Source organism: Passer domesticus, chromosome 1 (assembly GCF_036417665.1).
Source record: "Passer domesticus isolate bPasDom1 chromosome 1, bPasDom1.hap1, whole genome shotgun sequence".
Lineage (NCBI taxonomy): Eukaryota > Metazoa > Chordata > Aves > Passeriformes > Passeridae > Passer > Passer domesticus.
The window spans coordinates 78,910,574-78,930,802 of record NC_087474.1 but is presented as its reverse complement, the minus strand read 5'-3'; the positions used below and the strand labels follow the sequence as shown (position 1 = coordinate 78,930,802).

Here is a 20,229-nt window from a genome sequence, read left to right as displayed (position 1 = left end):
TCTAGGAACTTCCTGGAACACTCCTTTTGATCCTGTATCATCCCTCCTTACACTCCAAGATTTTTTAAAAGTGACATTACCATTTGCTGTTCACCATGTAGATCCAAACGCTGTGATCCTTGCAGTAGCTCCAAAGGTCTGACTGAATTATTGCTCAGATTACACAGAAGGCTTTGTGGTGTGGAATCATTCATACACTTGCTCCCACCCCATTTCAGATTAAGGAAGTTCACTAAATCCTTTCACTGTGCAGTAAGAAAGTTCCTTCATTAGCCTATACCTGCCCTCTCTTCCTCTGGATTTCGAGGGCAGCTCTCTAAGCAGTTCCTGCTCACAAAACCATGGAGTTGGCTCTAGTGTTTGCACCTGGATGTCTCCCTGTTGGCAGCCTGCTGCTTTTGCTGAAGGAGTGGCCACATCAGTGTGCCAGACACTCACTTGAAAACCTGTTCCCAGATCCTGGGCTCTCCCTCCATTCTTGGCACTCAGCCTTTCCCTGCAGGGTGAGGTGGAGCTGCCTTCTTCCTACTGAGTAAGATTATTAACTCTTTTTTTTTCTCCTTGACTCGGTCTGAAGGTGGGACACACCTACAAAGTGCCTCATGCCCTACACTCACTGTGCCCGATTTCACAGCTCCATTTCAGATCTTGCAAGAGATGTGGAACTATAGCACTACAAACATCAGCCATGGAACAGCACTGTTTTGTTTTCAGAAGGTTGTGGATTGTAGGATATGAAGGTGGAAAACAAGATAAACTGTTTTGTGCAATGTCTTGTCGTAAGAATAAAAGGAAAATTAAAACCATATTACATAAAAATACACTAATAGCAGAGCTAAAACAGCTGTGTTCAGAATAAATGAGATAAAATTCATCCTTAATTTGTCTGTGCAAAGAATCCTTTGGTATTTCTAATCTGTTTTGTCCATTTGCATTAGGTCTTTATGTGAAGTACTTCTGGACTCCAGAGCAAAACAAAAGTCTCAGTATGGAACATCTATGAGCTTTTCTTTTAGCATCACAGGTTCTTTCCACAGAGCATCACTCAGAAACAGTATGAAGCATTAATTGTTGCTGTTGTTAGCCAAATGGAAAAGAATGTCTGCATATGCCACACATTGTACCTTCATATATTCAGAAACTTTACATTTTCGTCTCTTCCAAGCCTCTGCAGCAGTTTGTTTTAGGCTCCGTCTGTTTTCCTGCGGGCTGAGTTCATTCCCACTGTCAGGCACTTGCTGCAGGTGAGGAAGGTTTCACACACAAATGTCATATCTTGCCTGAGCCATATCAGCTCCCAATGCCCTGGTAACTTCTGGAACCTGAGTGCCAGTTTTCCATGCAACGTCATGCCAGGCTCGTGGCTGAGCTGGAGATGGTGAGCATGCTGCATCTTGAGAGCAGTGCAATGCATTTTGAGCAGCTCTTTGCATAAAGAGAACTCTGTGAAGGTCAGAGTCTCTCTGAGGGGAGGGAGCTGTGGCTCTGGTAGAAGAACTGGGGCCTCAGTGGGAGGCTGACAGGGGAGTTTTGGCTGGAATGGGTTGCAGGTCCCCAGCACCAGGTAACCCCTTCCCCAGAGGGCTCAAGACAACTCTCAGAGGGGCACCAGCAGCCCAGGACAGGCTGTTCAAGTGTCCTGCTGATAAAAGATCCTGAAGTTCAGCTTTGCACCAGCCTCTTCCCACCTTTAACCTCTGGTGACACAGACTGGAGCTCCTCATGTAACCTGACCTTGCAGGCTGCAGCTTCAGCGCAGACAGGGCTGAGGAAGAGTGCCTGCTGTGCTGTGGCTGTCTGTGGGCACTGGGGAGAACCACTTGGCTGTGCACTCACTCTTTTTTCCAAAAGAGAGGAGGAACTCTGGCAGCTTTCTCTGGACCTGACCCATGCTGGTCCCAGTGCAGGATGAAAGGTAGAGTCAGCCAGATCTGTGCCATGGGAGACATGAAGGACAATCTTTAATCTTTCTGGAACACAGACCAGTGCTATTTGTAAAAAATGTTTGATACTGAAAGGAATGTGTTTATGTGTTTTTTTTTTTTTGTTTTGTTTTGCTTTGTTTTGTTTTTTTTTTTTTTTTTTTTTTTTTTATTTTTTTTGTTTGTTTGTTTTGTTTTGTTTTGGGTTTTTTTTTGGTATAATGAGTCCAGAAAATTTTGTGTGAACCCATTGGTATCTATACAACATCTTTACAATTCTCCTAAGCCTAAGATTCAGGAAAGGATTTTCTAATTGCCTATTTTTTAGATGGCCTCCTTCTTGCAAGGATCAAGCTCAACTTAGTCCTAACTTGTTCTGAGTGGAGTGGATTGAAAGTAAATGACCATTGGGAGAGGTATCAGACTGTAATGTTTCTTGTACAAAAGTAGAGAGTGACACATATCTTGTCATATCACTAATCAGGAACTTACAGACTTCTTTTCAGGGCTCTTGGGCTATTTGTTTGGAATTTTTAATTGTGAATCCTGCCTCAATCTGTGACTCCTGGAAAACTTATCAGAAGTTAAAAGTGTATTTAAAACTGTTAGTGTTTCCATATGTAGTTCAGTCTCCATAGCTGTTAATGAGCCTCTTTTGTGTATGGAGACATTTAATTGATAGTGATTTTATTTTTAAAAACCTGTTGTTTGAAACCCCCTTGCCACAGCTTTGGCTACCACAGATGGTTATATGCAGGCTTAGTTTCTGTCACCACGTCTCTATCACTGATGTATGTTGTTAAGAGGAAAGACTTGATGCAGGGGTATGCATCAAACCAGTGTGGAGAAGGAAAATGTTAATCCATACCTGTCTAATTTCAATGCCATAAATTGAAATAAAACACAGCATGGGATAAGGCAGAAAAAGGATCCTTTCTGAGTAATGTACATATGTTGTGAGCATGGGTCCTTTTTGCAGACCCTCTGTGCCTTTGCTCCTGCTGTGCATCATAGACTCATCTGGGCAAGGCTGATTAAAATTTTCAGGATTTAGAAAATGTCTATTATGTTCAACAACCAGCTGTGGGACAATTTCAGGGCTGAGAGATGATCCACAGTGTAGTCAAGCTAGGGCAGCTGCACTAAATTTTTTAATTCTTTTGTGCTCTCACTCAGCAGCTGTTTCATGATGGACTCCATTTCTAGACCAATTACTGAGTTTTGCCTTGATCTGTACAAAAAGCTCAACAGAAGTGCAGAGGACACAAATATTGTCTTCTCTCCTATGAGCATCTCTGTTGCCCTGGCCCTGATCCATCTTGGTGCAAAAAACAACACTGCTGCTCAGATAGAAAAAGTGAGTATGAATGAACCATGGTGGGGTGCTTCAACATTGCTTGCTGTTCTCAGAGGAAATGCTGGGCATCCCAGCACAGCACACGTGTGAGTGTCTCACAGGAAACGTGCACAAGGGCAGGCACAGGTGCTGCCTTCACAGCTGTGCTTAGGGCACTGTGATCCCTGCCATCTGCTGGGGTGAGTCTCATCCTGTCCCCTGCAAGGGCTGACTGAGGGGAGGTGATACAGCACAGTGGGGTGCTCTGGCTTTCCCCAGGCCTGTGGCAGAATGTCAGGCTCATTTCAGAATTATGGGCAGGCGTTTCCTCTTGTGGTTGCTACGAGAATCCTGAGAGTGGGAGTCTGGGTACACCTGCAGACACGTCAAGGGGTTGCACCTGAGTGGCTGAAAGCATTAGCTCACTCGTCCCTTGTGACTTTTGAGGGTCAAAATGTCTCTCCCCACAGAGCCCCAGGTGGGCAAAAAGGGGATGAAGATCACACCTCCAGTCACTGTTCTTTTACTTCCTGCAGTGCAAGTTCTGCTTTCTACAACCTTCTCTTTTCTTTTTAGTTTCTTCTCTCCTTCCCCTTCTCTACCATAAGTGGTAGAAGACCAATAATCTTAAGGCAGAACTTCTCACCATGATGTGGTGGGTTAACCTTTGCTGTGGCTGCCAGGTGCCCACCCAGACACTCCGAGTCTGTTCTCTTTGCACAGAGACCACCCCTACAGCCCCCTGGCTACCATAACCCTGCCACATCCCTACTTTAGACAGGGACTCCTGCTTATTTTAGGAAAGAAATGGGAATTGCTCAATATCAGTATCCTCTAAGAAACGAGAGCATGTCTATGTATGATGCATGATGGAACATTATTATAATAGAAAAACTGCTGAAAATTTCTCAGTGATGTATTTGCACAGCACAAACAAGGACTGGTTTCCATTAAGAGCACTGTGGCTTTGATCTATTTCTTAAGCTGATGCTCGTGTTAAGAATGATTGCAAGAAGCCAGTTTTGGTGTTTTTAAAGAAAATTAATTTTTGTCTCTTTACTTGGGGCAACTTTTTTGTTTTGAAATTTAGGATAACTCTAGCAATGAAAACACAAATCAAATATAGCAATGAAAACACAAGTCAAATATAAACATTTTGAGGCAGTGAAGAGTAACATTTTGAGGGATTAAGTGCAAGTTCTTGTTGGTGTGTTAATATAGAAAAGTGAGTCTGAACATGAATGTATGAACAAGTTCAAGTCTGTCATTTTAGCTGATGAGTGGAGCTGCTAAAACATCTATCGTGAATCTACACCATTTATCCAGTAGGGGACAGCAAAACTTTAAAACAAGGAATATGGTTTTATCCCAGTTACAACTGACATAACTTGACATCTTGACCTGCAGGTGCTCCATGTCAGGAAAGCTGCAGGAAGAATGAGTCTTGGATCTGATCACGAGAATGCAGCCCCAGAAATGGAGCCAGAAGGAAGCCTGGAGAGTCAGCCTTCCTTCTCAGAGGTGTGTCCTTGGGTGGGGAGCCCTGCCTTCACTGTGTGGTAGGTTAGTGCGGGTAAAACACTGGCGTTTGCCACTGGAGGGAGTCAAGATCCCATGCTCAGAGTCTGCCTAATCCTCTAGGAAATGACTGATACAAGGTTTTATTTTATTAAGGGCCAGTAAGTCAATATCAAAGCCTTCAGTGATCTCATCCAAAGGAGGATCAGCCTACAAAGCTTGGACTAGCTGGATTTAAAAATCAGTACAGCAGGAGTTAACATTATAGTGTTATCTAATTAAGACGAAAATTAGCAACCAAAACTGTACAGAGGAATCATTTTAATTGTTGTGTTTTTGTTACTCCCAGTGTAACAAGGAAGGAGACCTTGATCATAAAGTGTTCCAGGAGCTGCTTTTGCAACTACAAAACCTTGGTGAAAAATACATTTTAACCTTGGCCAACAATCTCTTTATACAACAAGGATTTGAGCTCCAGCAGGTAAGTCACCTGCTAACTGTTGTGGCCATGACCTCAAGCTTCCCTGTAGTTGTGAGCCTCACTGTTACCCCTCATGTGTGTGTTTTGGAGCATGTAATGTGCTATATGGAGGTATAGCTCTTGAGGCTGGTGGGAAGGAGACAAGACTGTCAACTTTCCATGACTTTATTAAAAAAAAAAAAAGGAAAAAGAAAAAATAAACCAACAACCCCCCCCCCAAAAAAAAAAACCCAACAAAAAACACCAACAAAAAAACCAAACCCCAAAAAAACCAAAAAACAAACAAACAAACAACAAAAAAACCCAGAAACAAACCATCCTGTGGATATCAAAGGCTATAGAGCAAAAATAAAGCAGGGATCTGTTAATTTTTGGCACATTTTTCATATGTGTGCACTCAGCCAGAGGAGAACCTACAGCCAAAAATAGCCTATTCAAGCTCTCTGTAAACCACCTACTTCAGGTCTTGCAAGTGGGACAGCTGAGGCAGCAGTAAGCTTGGAGAGAGTTTATCTCCAGGAAGGTTGTGCAGGTTCATGCACAGGACTGCTCTGCTGAACTTCTTTCTCCTTTCCTACTGAATGACTGAGTGGTCTTGAGACTACTTGGTATGGCTAACTTGTTAGTCACATCTTTGCTTTTCTGTCAATTATTTTGACACTTAAGCATCAAACAACTCATCTTGAATTTTTTCTGTTTCTTTAATTTTTTTATCCGAATCTCAGTTATGCAGTTCTCCATGATAAGACTCATTCTTCTGGTTTTCTTTTCACTTATTTACATTTTTGACCTATGCATTAGAATCTCTTTTTCAAAGATAATCTGGATAAACTTCAGATATTTGACATTTCCAAAATGAAATTTTGCCTCACAGATTCAACAGGTCCCTCACCATTTCTAAAATACTATCAAGAGATTGATTTCTTTCAAAAGGCAGTAAGTACTTAATAGATTTGACCAATTCATAATGCTTATTTTGCTTTACAGCAATTTCTAATGTGTAGCAAGGAACTGTATGGAGCAATGCTGCAAACAGTTGACTTTCATGGTGCTGTTGAAGCTGCCAGAAGAAAAATTAATGCTTGGGTTGAAAGTGAGACACAAGGTAAAACAAAGCAAAACTATAGCCATTCTATCCTTGCCTTTCTACATGGCTTCAACAAATGACATTCCAAGATAGGAAAAGCAAAGACCTGTTCACATTTCTGTGTGTGTTCACTCTTATGCTGTTTAAGGGTAGTTTGTCTTCCATCTGCTCTTATTAGACTAAGTTACTGACTAATTTATTTATGAGTTAAAGATATATTTGCTGTAGAATATTTTTTTTATTCCCACCCTTATGCCTGCCCTGGTAATTGCAGCAATACCTATAAGTCTTGGCCAGACAAACTGCTTCTGCAAACAGCCATAAATGCCAATCAGAACACCATGGCAAAATTTGGTGACCCCCATCCTCCCTGGCTGGTTACAGGGCAGAGGAATCTACCATTTGTTTGCCTACATTGTTTTTGTCCTTTGAATAAACCAAGAACTGTGTTTCTAAGTTTTTCCAAAACTAAGTTCACAGACCAATAATAGAGTCTCAGTCCAGAGTCTTAATGCTAAAAAATGCTTCTGTGGATCAAAATTCCCTTTAGGTAAAATCAAGGAACTCTTTGCACCTGGTGTGATTGATGTACGTGCATTGCTGGTGCTTGTGAATGTAATCTACTTTAAAGCATCCTGGGAAAGCAAGTTTGAGGAAGAAAAAACAGTTCTGAGGGATTTTAAACTGAATCAGGTACATCTGCATTCTGTAAATCTTAACATTATTCACCTTAGATACTGTCAGCATTGCAGCAAGCATAACAATGTTCGGGGCTGATCTGCCCTGTAAACTGTGGGTCTGTTGGGAACTTAAATTACATCCCCTATTGGGTAGAGGTGTTGGTAAGAGCTGTATTGCCTAACTGACTGTGTAATTTTCTTTTCAATAGAACAGAAAGAAACCTGTGCAGATGATGTATCAGAAAGGCAAATTTAAACTGGGCTACATCGAGGAGGTGGGTGCTCAGATCCTTGAACTCCCTTATGCTCAGAAGTCACTGAGCATGATCATCCTGCTGCCAGGGGATGTGGCTGATGGATCTGTCAGTGGGCTGGAGCAGGTAAGGCAGTACATGTCACAGACTAGGGCTGGAAGCCATGTTTCTGAATTAACACTGGGTAAAGATCTTGATTTTTCAAAGCTTCTCACCTATTTTAATCTCCTTTTCCCCCCATCTTATAGATTGAAAGCACAATCACCTATGAAAATGTAATGCTGTGGGCCTCCTCAGAGAACATGTTTGAGACAACAGTGGAGGTTTACCTGCCCCGATTCAAGCTGGAAGGCACCTTTAACCTCAACGAGGTTTTACAAGAGATGGGGATGACTGACATCTTCACTGAATCAAAAGTTGACCTTTCTGCAATGACATTTGCAAAATCACTGGTGCTGTCAAACGTTGTCCACAAGGCATATGTGGAAGTCAATGAGGAAGGCACCGTGGCGGCGGCTGGCACGGGAGCTTCCATTGTGAGGAGGTCTCTGCCTCTCACAGAGGTGTTCATGGCTAATCACCCTTTCTTATTCTTTATTAGACACAATCCTACCAATGCTATTGTTTTCTTTGGCAAACTCTGTTCACCTTAAGGTCAGGGCCATTTTCTAACACTGTGAGGACCACCTGGATGAAAAGCTGAAATTGTATTTTTCTCCCAAATGCTTTCTTAATCCTTTGATGGCTAATTTGTATTTCAAAATAGTCACTGCAGCCAGTTTATTTAGAACCTATGAATCGAATGCTCTAGTAGTAGACTCCTTGAATTGTAAATATTGATCTGAATCCAGAATACAAGTAAATTTTATCTTAAGCTCACTGGATATGGATAGCACTTTGTTTCCTTGATGTGCGCACGTGCTCATGGTGACAATAGGGTTGAGTTGGGAAGGGACCTCTGGATGTCATCTGGTCCTCCTCTGCACGAGCAGGGCCATCTACAGCTGGTTGCCCAAGACCAAGTTGAGATTCCTTTTGGATATCTCCAAAGATGGAGACTCCACCACCTGTCTGGACAACCTCTCCTAAGTCTTTGTTAAGTTCTCAAATAACTCCAAAGAGAATTTTATATGCATGGTGTCTGCAAGAACAGGACACAAACACATGTATTTCTAAAGATGGTTAATTATTTACATAGTATAGAGGGCTGTCTCTTGTATGGGGATAAATCAAACTATTTATCTCAAGGTTTCAAAGAATAGAAAGAAAATGATCCAAAGCATCCCACTGAAGTTACCGATGTGGAACACTGTAGCAATGAATTTCCAAGAAATGTGTTTTCCTTTTCCCATGTTGCTGAGTGGTGAATTTAGAAGTTCTGAGATGCAAATATGAGAGACAGAGCTCTCTCCATACTTTGAAGAATGAGGAAAGGTATAAATCATGGAAATCACAGTTAAACATTACCTGGGAATGCTTGTGGGAAAAAAAATAAACTTCTTTCCAGCTGATAGGGAGACATTACTGATCATTTCTAATTTCCTGGTTTAACATAAGTGACATCTTCCTCAGAGGGATGAGGTTTAACAAATTAACATTTGTAATGTGCTTTTAAAATTTATATATAATGGAGAATCAGTGAATAACATGTTCAATGCACAGAATTATATATGGCTTCAGAAAGAAGAAGACACAACGAAAATGATATGTCTCTCCTAAATAGAATATAGGCTGGCTTTAAATTTGTACATCCAAAAAGCCATCTGAAAGAAAAATCCTCTCATCCAACATTTGCAGGCATTTTGTTTTCTCCTTTTGTAAATTTTTTAGCAGCTAGCATTTTCCTTTTCTTGCTCTGGGCTATCTTGATGTGATCAATTAGATACTTTGCCCATGTTGAAATTCAGGAGCAAGGTAAGATAAGGTGTAAATTCCTAAATTCCTAGAGAACATCTAGTGAATGGATTCAAAGCAGACCTTGAGAAAGCTGTTCAAATAGGGCTCCTGAAAAAGCCATTGCAAAGACTCTTTTTTTTTTTAAAATTCAAAATAGTACCTAACTTCTGTAGTGGAGAAATTCATGTGTCTCAGGAGGTGAAGGGCCTGTATCCCATATCCTTGTTGGAATTCAACCCTGCAGCTCTCGATGCACCAAGTGATCTCGGGCACTAGGCTTTAGCATTGGCTGCAGGGCAAAACTGCCCACCTTCATGTTGAAGTCCTTATGTGAAGACATGCAGCTTAAACACACAAGAAGGGAATTCCAGGACTGAAAATTTTGCAGTCAATAACTGTATAAGAGATGAGTTCTGGTTTCCAGGATCTAGTGCCATTCCTGTTTTAGTCCAGTAACAGAGGAAAAAATTATCTGTATGTGGGTGTCTATCCTAACTAGAATGCTATGGAAGAATTTTTTTCTACATTTTTCTGATAGCATGAATTTTTCTTCACTTTCTTAATATCTGCCTAGAAAAGAACATGGTGAATGAAGTAGGACAGTTGTGAGCTTCCTCTCAGCTCTTCAGGGAGTGCTGCTGTGCAGCTTTTTCAGATGAATCCTCAGGCATTAAATTAGATATTCTTAGTTATGGGATGGCAAATCACAGCTTTTGTGTAAGAGCACTGCCACCTACACATCTCCAAGATTATTTTGCAATCCTCCCTCACTTGAGTGCTACAGTTTGGAAACAGAGTCCAGCTTTTCCACACACTTACTGACAGTTTTAAACATGCTGGAAAAGCACCCCCAAAGGACCTGTCTCACCAATTCTGATGGATGCCTTATTTTCTTGTGGAATGTCTCATGAGGCAGGTAGCTTTTGGCACAGCCGTAATTGTAGCCTGCAACCTCACAGCACCAGTGGCTGCTCTGCCTCCACTCACACCCTGACAGCTCCTTTTCCAAGAGACCCCCACTGCAGCCCACTCTGCTGTCTCTCACTTCTCTCCCCTGCAATCTGTCAGCACGAAGATCTCCTAAAAGTGGGCCAGCAATGACCAGTCCTGCCTTTTCCACAGCCCTCAGATTGCCCCGTGAGGAATCATCTTACTAAATTGTAGTGGGATGACCACTGTGGGGAAAGGCTTTCTCAAACTAGAGTTTCATAAGAGGAAAAGTCCCCTCAGTCATATTTTCAGATTATAGTCATGCAATCATTGCATGTTATCTAGTGGGGGCTTAGCTGCATTTTGCTCAGTGGGTTCAGCTGCTGGTCTTCCATGAGAAATGCGATATTCTGCCAGAGCAGTGCTGAACACAATGCCTGTTGGCCTAAAATATGGGCATTGCTCAGCCCACAGCCAGCCTCCAGCCAGCAGGAGGAAACACTGTGGAAAAGCTGACTGCTGCTTGTGATGCAGAGCAGCCTCCAGGGTTGAAGGATGAGTTCTTGGCAGCATGCAGCCATTTCCTTGCTTATGAATGGTGATGAATATGAAGGATCCTGGAAGTCATGCCCAGGGGCCTTTGGTGTATCTCTTGTACCCCAGACAGGAAAATATCCACCGTGCTGCCTTATTTGCTTGTTGGTTTGCTTGGTGCAAACCTTCCAGAGGTGCAGACTGACAATGATTGTGGAGCTCAACAAAAGCCTCAGGAGGCCAACATACATTTCAAGCCATAACCATTGATGCCTCAAGCTCCCCACACTGTTCTGCTGAAAGATGTGGGCTAGGCCTAGGGTACAGGAAATCAGATCCATAGCTGGAGTACAGCAGCAAATATCCAGAACTGAGAGCCTCAGCTATGCTCTCATACCAGTGTCTAACTTCCTGTGGTGTTGTGGGAAAAATCCACATCCAGTATGATGTACTTCAGTGAACCACAGTGTCTGAAGCTTGGTCAGTGCTTCTAAACCAGCAGTTCTTGCAAAAAATCCAGGATATTGACTACATGACTGTGTTTACACAGAGTACAGCCTTTAGAAAAAAAATGCAGGAGATTAAAGTGATTGTGGAGCTAGCTGGAGCAGATAGGGGAAGAGTGTTCTTTGTAGAAATTAATGAAGAAGGAACTGAGGCAGCTGCTACTACAGGGGTGACCAAAAGAATGCTTTGCCTCTGTAATTCCTTATGAGTTCAGAGCTGACCACCTGTTCCTCTTGTTGATCAAACACAATCCAAGCAAGAACATTCTCTACTTTGGCCAATGTTCCCCTGAAGGGTAGAGCAGGTTCTGCTTCCTTCTGCACAAAGAGAGCACAATGCTGTGGTAGAGAGGAGTAAGGCATAAATAACATGTTGCTATCAAGTTCCACTGACATTTCCTGATATCTATATTCTTGAACCCAACAAAAAACATCACACTGCTTCAGCAAGACAACTGGAAAAATTCTAATGGGCCTTTCCTGTTTAGAGATCTTCTCCAACAAGTGAACAGACTTAATAGAGCTTATTTGATACTTATTTCATTCTTAGCCATGAAAACACCTGTGCAGTGGGGTTGTCTAAAGAGTTGGATGATGTGCAGTGTAAATCTCAAGTCCAGCATGATGCATGAGAAGTCTGATGGCAGGGCCACACTCCAGGAGGTATCAGACCTCTGTCCCCAGCCATCAGGTCCCAAGCCAGACACAGCTCAGTGCTGAATCCCATACTTTCCTGAAACATGTCTCCAGTAACCCCATCTCCAATGCTTAAACACCACCATGAGGGAAGGCTTTTGGCTGCCATGAAGGCACTGAAACCCACAGGCCATGTTCATGTCCTGAGCAAGTCTCCATATAGATGTTGGACATGGAGATATGTAGAGGTTTGTCCCACACTCTTCTCCTCAGATGCTCTCTCCAGGCCCTCCCTTTGGAAGCAGTAAAGTGTGGCAGTAATAAAAGTTCAAAGCATTTACTTGGTATAGATTTTTGAATCTTGATTTGAAGGTTGCCTTAGGCACTCAATGCTTTTGAACCTCTGCCACATCTTGTCTCTTGCCTGTTGTATTACATCCGTGAACTACAAGCACAGTAGGTGCAATTTACCATCACCAGGAACTTGAATGTCTTTCACCTTCATTTCTCTGACTGGTCATTCTGAAAATAATAATGAAGGCAAAAGGTTGGGTTTGTTTGGTATCACTATGAAACTTTCTAAGAAAATTCTTCTCCGGTGCTCTGGTGTTTCACTTGTGCCTGAAAAACCATGGTCCTTGAAGGACATAAGATGTTTGGCTTTGGAGGAAGATTATTCTCAGTCTATAATTTCTCACCCTGCCAGTTCTATGACTCTCTGCCTGATGAGTGGGAAACAATCTTACTGTACAATACAGACATGACCTCTGAAGGGAAAGTGTTTCTTGATCCAGAACTCCGTAATGGATGAAGGCCCCTCTAAAGTACCATATTAATTTCAGCATATATTAATCCTATTGCCTCGTGTCTACACTGGGGTGCACTGAGTGTGACTGGGATGGAGCTGACTGTGTTCATAGCAGCCTATATCATGGTCTTTTGGAATTTCTGGCTAAAGCAGTGTTGATATATTATGGCCACTGCTGAACATTACTGCAAAAGCAATTCTGGTCTAATTCTGGTCAAATTCTGCCCACACAATTTTTTTTTTGCAATTATACAAAATGGGTTTATAGGCTATTAAAACATCAGTGAAGAGGTATTGGTGGAGTTAGGATAGATTTACACTCATGTCCGAGAACAGAATTCAGTCCCAGTTCTAGCTGAGCAGGAAGAAAAAAGGCCATCTTGAAATCTCAGTTTAGAAATGAATACACAGAGTTTTGTTTCTCCACGTAGCACAAAAGCATACAAAGGGAGAATATATTTATGGGTACATCCTGTTTCTGGTTTACAAATACAGGAGGAAAAAATTAACCATGTCTTAAATATACAGTAAACTTCAGCTCTGTGAATGAAGATGTGGGAAGCCTTCCCAAATCTCAAATGAGAAGGCTTGTTGGCAGGGTCAGAGCTTTGAAGTCACCCCACAGGCATTTGATGGTGTTCCAGATCCTGTTTACCTCCCATGGCTTACTGGTAATGTTTACTTTGTATAAAAAAAAAGGAGATTTAGGGAAAGGGCCAAATGGCACTTTCCCCCAGCAGCAACACTGGCTGTGTGTGCCTCTGTACCAGGGGATCTGTGTCCCATTGGCACACAGAGAGTTGCAAGGGAAGTGTTTCATGATTTCTCACACACCCTTAATGTCCCTTCATCAGCATATTGTAGTTAGATACCTGCCTCCATCTGGAACAATGTGAGGCTTTTCTGTGTGTGAATTCCACTTGGATGTCCCAGGCCAAACACCAAAGCTATTGAACATCATGTTCAGTCAAGACATGCTTGTTTGCACCCAGTGGTTACTCAAGAACACAATAGCAGGGACTATTTTACACATTCTGCATGAAGTAGTGGTTCTTGGAAGCATAATGTGTTTAAGTCATGTTTTCTCAAATATCTGTGCAGTAAAATCACCTTGTTTTATGAAGGATATTGGTAAGTGATGCTGGTCACAGGTTCCTCATTAGATTATACACCAATGTTTACAACCAGCCAGGATACAAGTACCTGGGAATCACAAGTTGATGTGTCTGGGTTACAGGCAGGCCAGAAGATAAAAGGGCTGTCAAATTTTATCCAGGATAATATGAGAGCAAAAACTTTATCAATAGTAAAAATCAGTGGAACTGAGGGAAAGCAGAAATGTGAAGAGATATAGGGAATTTATTTTCAGGACAGTTCAGTCCTCAGTTACCCTGGGCAGGTAGGAATTTGAATGGCAGAATGCAGAAATTATATATTGTACGAATTCCATGGCAGTGTGTGAAAAACATACCATTTACACATCTGTATTATTCTGTGGCCTGAAGAGGAACCTTTTTCCATGGAAACAAATTATCTTTTCTCACTTCAGTCACTTTACATTGGCTGAAAATTTGACTTTTTGTTTTCAAATTATTCACCTGCCTGCTCTTCACAGTGCTTGGCAGCTTAGGAAGGGTATTTTCAAATTTCATTTTGTTTTCAAAACCCATTCACTAAAAAATATGTACACAATATTGGCAAACAAGCTCCATTTCTGGACCTGTGATACATCTGACTTCACTAACTGTAAGGACTGGCAAGAATTTCTGCACTAACATTTATACAAATAATATATGGGACTGCTGAGCCACAGCATAATTTGACTAGCTATGGAAATCATACCACAAGGATTGTCGCAGGAATGAGGAAGAACAATTATTTTTAATATCCAGACTGATGGCCAAAAGCAATACCTTTCTCCTCAGAATGGTGAAAATTATACAATGTGCTGCAGAGCTGAGCAGCCCTGAAGGGTGTTTCAGGTTTCCATGTCCATAATCTGGTAAAGTAGCTCAGGAGCTAACAATACCCACAGGTTTTAGGTAGTGTGATTAGTGTAATGTTAAGTTGCTGGTTATGAGTACAACTACAATAATTACATTTTATGACTAGGGAGACACTTCTAGATGCTACGTCTTGTACAAAGGATAAATGGACTAATAAGTAGCACATATCAAAGTTTAAATATAACTGAATGCAACTGTTTTTAATTCACAGTCAGGACAACTTAGGACAAAGTTGAGTTAAAACTTCAGGAATAAGGAAGAACAGAAATGCAACAGAGATTTGAAAACACTTTGTCCAGAAGCTTCAAAAACAGGTTCAACAAACACCTATCAACTGTAATCTAGTTATTTCATCCCACCTTAGGGCAGCAGATGCACCAGGAATCTCAACGATCCTTCCAGCCACAGTTCTGTCATTTCTAACCAAAGTTAACAACAACAGCTCCATTGCCTGAAAATATCTGTCATCTTTTTCACTGTCTAAGCAATATAGAAAAGCAGTCTCTTTTTTAAAATGCAAAGGAATTTTCCTACTTTCTACTGCATCCCACAATGATGAATGACAAGAAAAAGTATGCACTGAGGCAGAGTAAAGAGAGGAATGTTTATAGACATTCTGTATCACACAGCTTTAAAAAATGCTGCACTTGCTATTAAAGAAACCTGGCTTACAAAATTACTTAAATTGCCACAAAGAAATTATATCCAGAAATACTATAAATGAGATCACTCATAAAGACTGAATCAGCATTATAAAACAGGGTCATCATGCAGAAATATTTATCTGTGTAGTCATATAACCTTACACTATGGAAGTCTGTTAAGAAGATACATACACACATCACTGCCTACAAATGTAATTTCCTGTTAGTCAAAGCTCATGAACAAGTGAGAGAAGGCGTGAGCAGAAAAGGTGCAGCAGACAGAACTGGCTGTATTGCTAGAGCTATTTCTGGATGCTGATAAGTGAAACAAAGATGTGTCCTATTTTGTGTCATGTCTAAGTTTCCCTGGGGAGTAAATGGGGTTTATTTTAATTGTGGAAAAGTTTCTGGTGCACAAGGAAATTCAGCTGGAAAAACAACAGTGCTGGGCTCACCTTTTCCCTGGCAAGTTGAATGACCAGCATGAGGTGGCTCAGGTCTCTGCCAAGTTCACACTCATCAATTCTTGCACCTTGTTGCCAGTAAATTCACTAATGGAGAGTCAGCAGACAGCAGTGCTATTTATAAGCTGACATTTGGTTTTTAATAGGTTCTTGACTCATACAACCTGAAGATCACAAAAATGAATATCAGAATCTGTTCATGTGGTTCTTCCCAAATGAGATGAGACCATCAGCAACATCTGAAATACCTCCAACTTGCTCAACTTCAAGAGGCATGTTTTCTGTCATGCTAAAGTTTCTCTGGATCACTACAGATACTTTATCACACTAATTGCTCTGATATATTGTATAAGACTTGTTATTTGGTGTAGCAGATGTCTGACAAACAGGGAGGGGGGCCCTCTTGGCCAGTGAAAATCAAAGGAGTCCTTGTTTTACCTTTGCTATTCAGCAACTCCACTTTAGATAAGTGGCCTTTACCCACAGGCAACCTCAGACAAATCAGGTACTCTGTAATTACCACCTGAACAGGGTGGTAGCAGAACATGCATTTTGTAAGATGAAAGGGGCAAGAAAAGCCTTTGTGGTCAAACTTGAGATCAGCCTCTGGTTCCTCGACAAGAATCTGCTTCCCTGCTACGTCCTGCAGTCACCAACAGCAAGGGAAGCTTATGGCTGCAAACAGTGAGAAATAAGCCAGGGGAGAACTGGAGACATCCAAGTTTCTTGCATTCTCTTGAAGCAAAGAATACTCACAAGGAATATGCTGGTGGTCTGTTCTCCTTACTGAGCGAGTCATTGCTTCTTGCTGTGAGGTTGTGTTCTGCTGATTGACATCACCAGCTGGATCTTTGTTCCCTGCTTTGGCCTTCCTGTGCTTATCTCATCCATATAATCAGAACTCTTTGTGGTTTAAAAATCATATAGGGAAGTCTTCATTCCGTTGGTCCTGGCTCCAGGGCCATCAGAAACATTAAAAAAATGTTGCTGGAAAGTGAAGTAAAATTTTGAGACTTTCAGCCATAATAACTTCCAACAGATAAATGGTGCTGGGCAAAACTTATCCCTAATGATGTAGTGCTGTTTACAATCTTATCTAAATGTGTGGAATTTTAGGTGTAGAAAGCAGGTCAGTCTGGAATCCTTTCCTCTGTGCCTTAAAGCAACTTTACTATGACAAGCATCTGACCACCAGCTAAAATGGCAGAAATTTTCATTCCTGACAAAGTTTAAGTATCTGAAACAAATTCTGTCATGCCTTTGTACTTGCAGTGCTTTTACATCTTCATCTTCCTTTCCACACAAACACAGCAACTGTTTCTCTGTAACCTTTAGAAAAAGTCCTCTTGCTATTTATCCTTTCCTTTTAGCAAGGTTATCAATGGAAAGGAATAAAGAGTCTCCTGATTCTGAGACTACTCTGACCATCTTCAATCCTCATAGCTTTTCTCTGGCTTGCAATGAACCTCTGCATTATTCAAAGAGCAAGAAGGGAGTCACAGATGTGGAAAATGCGGGGCAAGTCCTAGTCCAGCTCTGTTCAACAACAGGATGAGCTGTAGCTTTGCCTTTCCCAGCAAGCATTTGCATAGTGAGTCTCCTCAAAACCTACAATTCAGGAGTTCCTTCAAGCTGCTTGAACAAAAGCTCCTGGATTTCTCAGACATTCCCATTAATAACTATCTCTATCTAAACCACACTCTAACCTACAGTAAACTAACCTAGAAGAGAACAAAATAGCAAAGCAGGAGACTAGAAGAACAGCAGAGAGTGTTCCTTTCTGGGAAGGGAGCCCTGTCCAACTCCATTGCCTGTAATTTGACCACTAACAAAAAATGATTTGTGTGAAAGAAATATCCACCAAATGGAAAAATGGAGTCACAGTTAACCTTCAGTTTAATTAAAAATGAATTAAGAACAGAAGTACCTACAAAACCAGAGAAATAACAAACAATGTTGAAAAAAAACCTGGAGAAACCTGTTCACTTAAGACAGGTAAAAGTATTAGAAAACTAATCAGGGGCTAAGAAAGTAGAGTTTCACTCTGCAAGCATAACAGATAACTTGAACTTTGCTTTAACAGATTCCTACACAGAAGAATACATTTTAAGGGTACTTGTGGCTTTTAGCACATACCCCTGTGCCCAAAGGCCATGAATTATTGTGCTTCAGGATTGCAATTTCCCATTCACTGTATTAATTTGGATTAAAAATTGCCTGTGTTCCTGAAAGACAAGTACTTGGTTGTGTCTTGCTGCTCAAAAACCATATCATTTCTGTTCTGGGAGACACCTGGATGCCAGGTAAAACTGTTACATCTTGTAGCTCCTTCCTCTATACTTACCCCCTCTTATATTCTACAACTTTTTTTCCTCCAACTGTGCCTAGTGCCCAAGCGACTGCAGAGAGCAGCCCATCATCACGAGGAAGGGAACAGCATCTGCCCAGTTCTGCTCTGCAGTTCCCTGTCAATGACAATGCTGAGTGTTGGGGAATCTATTCACTGCAGGTATTCCCACTTTGCCAAGGTGTCCTTTTCTTTGGGGTTCCTCCTTGGAGGCACCAGCTCAAACTGATATTTTGTTATTGCATCATGATTAAATTATTTCAAGGATTGAGATGTTTGAGGCTCTGTGATGGTAAGGGAATCTGGTGTGACGGTGGGTGTGGGGGACTCAGCTGTGAAGTGGCCTTGATCCCAGATTGGCTGGTGCAGATGTAACTGCTGGAGTGGCTCCTGGGTGGTCAGACAGGGCTCAACACTGAGGAACAGGCTCAGTAGGTGGGTTTTTAGGTGACTGTGTGGAGAGCAGCCAGAAACCAGGACAGCAAGCTAGATGCTTCTTTGGGAAATTCTCTTTCTCCAGTGTTAAGCAAGTTAAACCAGACTGCACGGCTTTTGTTGCTTCAGGCAAAATCTGTGCAGGTCTGACTCTCTTGTTCTCAGGGCTTGAATGAGCAGTGTGTTTTTAATTTCTGTTTCCTCCCAAGAAACAGCTATGGGAAAATTCAAACTGAAAGGGAATTAAACACCATGAGTACTTTATGACTGATAGGAAACTGCCTTCAGAATTTCTTAAATACCAGAAAAGCCCAGTATCTGGTTGGATTGATGTGTAAATATATCTCAGTAGTGATAACTAAGTACTTGTTACAAAACAATGCTGTTAGTGCATGCATACACTCATACAAATACTTGCCCACCCACACACCATATCATCTTGAATGTGAAGAAAGATAATTTCTCTGAAAAATATATCAGAAAGATACTATTTCTTATAAGTAGGTTGCTCTGTCCCTGCTGCCTATGCCTTGCTGAAGCAATATAAGACAATGATCAGGTGTCCTCAGAGACACTGACAAAAATGAGGAGTAATGGCAAGTTCTGGGCTAACTTTAAGATATGGTTTAGCTCAGGACTAAGTCAGTGGGCTGGTTATAGCAGTTTAATTGTTTCTACTAGAAAACTGTATGCTGCATTCATTGGTGCCACTTCTGACATCAAAACAAAACAAAATTCTTAGAATTTTTTTACAGGTGAAAACCATCTCTGAAATTGCCTTTGTTTCTAGGAATTTGCTTTCTTTTTTTATAACTACTTAGATTTTACTTCTTTTTGACATCTTAGTATGCATTTAAAATTGTGACTACTTTCTGAATTCCTAGGGATATGGAAAAATTCAAGATTCCGCAACAGGTCCCCTAATTATACTAAGTGGTTGCAACAGACAGGAATGTGATTCATCAGGAGTGAAATTTATGCTGCCATTGGGAGTGGCAATGGTTTTATATCCCATTGCTCCAGAAGCTCTGTCAAGAAGCTCGACCGTCAAGTTGACACCATCAGTTCTGAGGAGAAGGTAAATATCTCCATGATCTTTAATTCTAAATGACAGAACTAGGATCTAAGGATCAATATGTGCATTAGTAATATACATACCTCCTTTGCACATAAATATGGCATGTGGCATATTCTGAGGAAGTGACAATTTTTTGGATTACATTAAAACGTATGGGCTGTGTAATGAATCTGTGCTTAACTTGTACAATGGTGCTTCTAAACTTCTACTTTCCAAGTGTGCTTCTAAAGAAGATTAAAACAATTTGCCATTTCTTCTGTATGACCCAGACTGGTAGCTTATAAGAGCATAGTCTTTCTATAGTGCTCTAGCTTTCAAATGTTTGTATGGATAGTTTAATTCTTCTTGAGTAATAGGGGAAATATGCTTTCTACATGTGTAGAGGAAATTATTCAGACTCAGTAAGAATCAAACCAAATGTGACTTAGAATAGTGGAATTTCTAAAATACTGAACTTATGATCAGATGTTTCTACAACATTTCACTGGATGCAGACGCTACCTCTTTAAGTCTTTAATGAGAAAGAAACTCTGTTTTAGGTCAAAGATATGAAGAGTTTTGCAGAACATTCAAGATGATTTGCTTGTAATAATTGTGATTATAACTGAAGGGTATCTGGGAAGAAGAGTTTAATCTGCAGGAAAAATATTTTAAGCTTCAGAAAATA

At 41.1% G+C, this 20,229-nt stretch overlaps 1 protein-coding gene across 1 annotated transcript; it reads left to right on the top strand.

The window, feature by feature from the left end:
• Positions 1-2,158: 2,158 nt before the first annotated feature.
• SERPINB12 (serpin family B member 12) lies at positions 2,159-8,051 on the top strand. Its single transcript, XM_064426700.1, has 7 exons — positions 2,159-3,279; positions 4,666-4,779; positions 5,126-5,257; positions 6,245-6,362; positions 6,895-7,037; positions 7,234-7,404; positions 7,527-8,051. Exons 1-7 carry the CDS (start codon positions 3,109-3,111, stop codon positions 7,929-7,931), a joined length of 1,254 nt encoding a protein of 417 aa, XP_064282770.1. The 5' UTR covers positions 2,159-3,108; the 3' UTR covers positions 7,932-8,051.
• Positions 8,052-20,229: the final 12,178 nt, after the last annotated feature.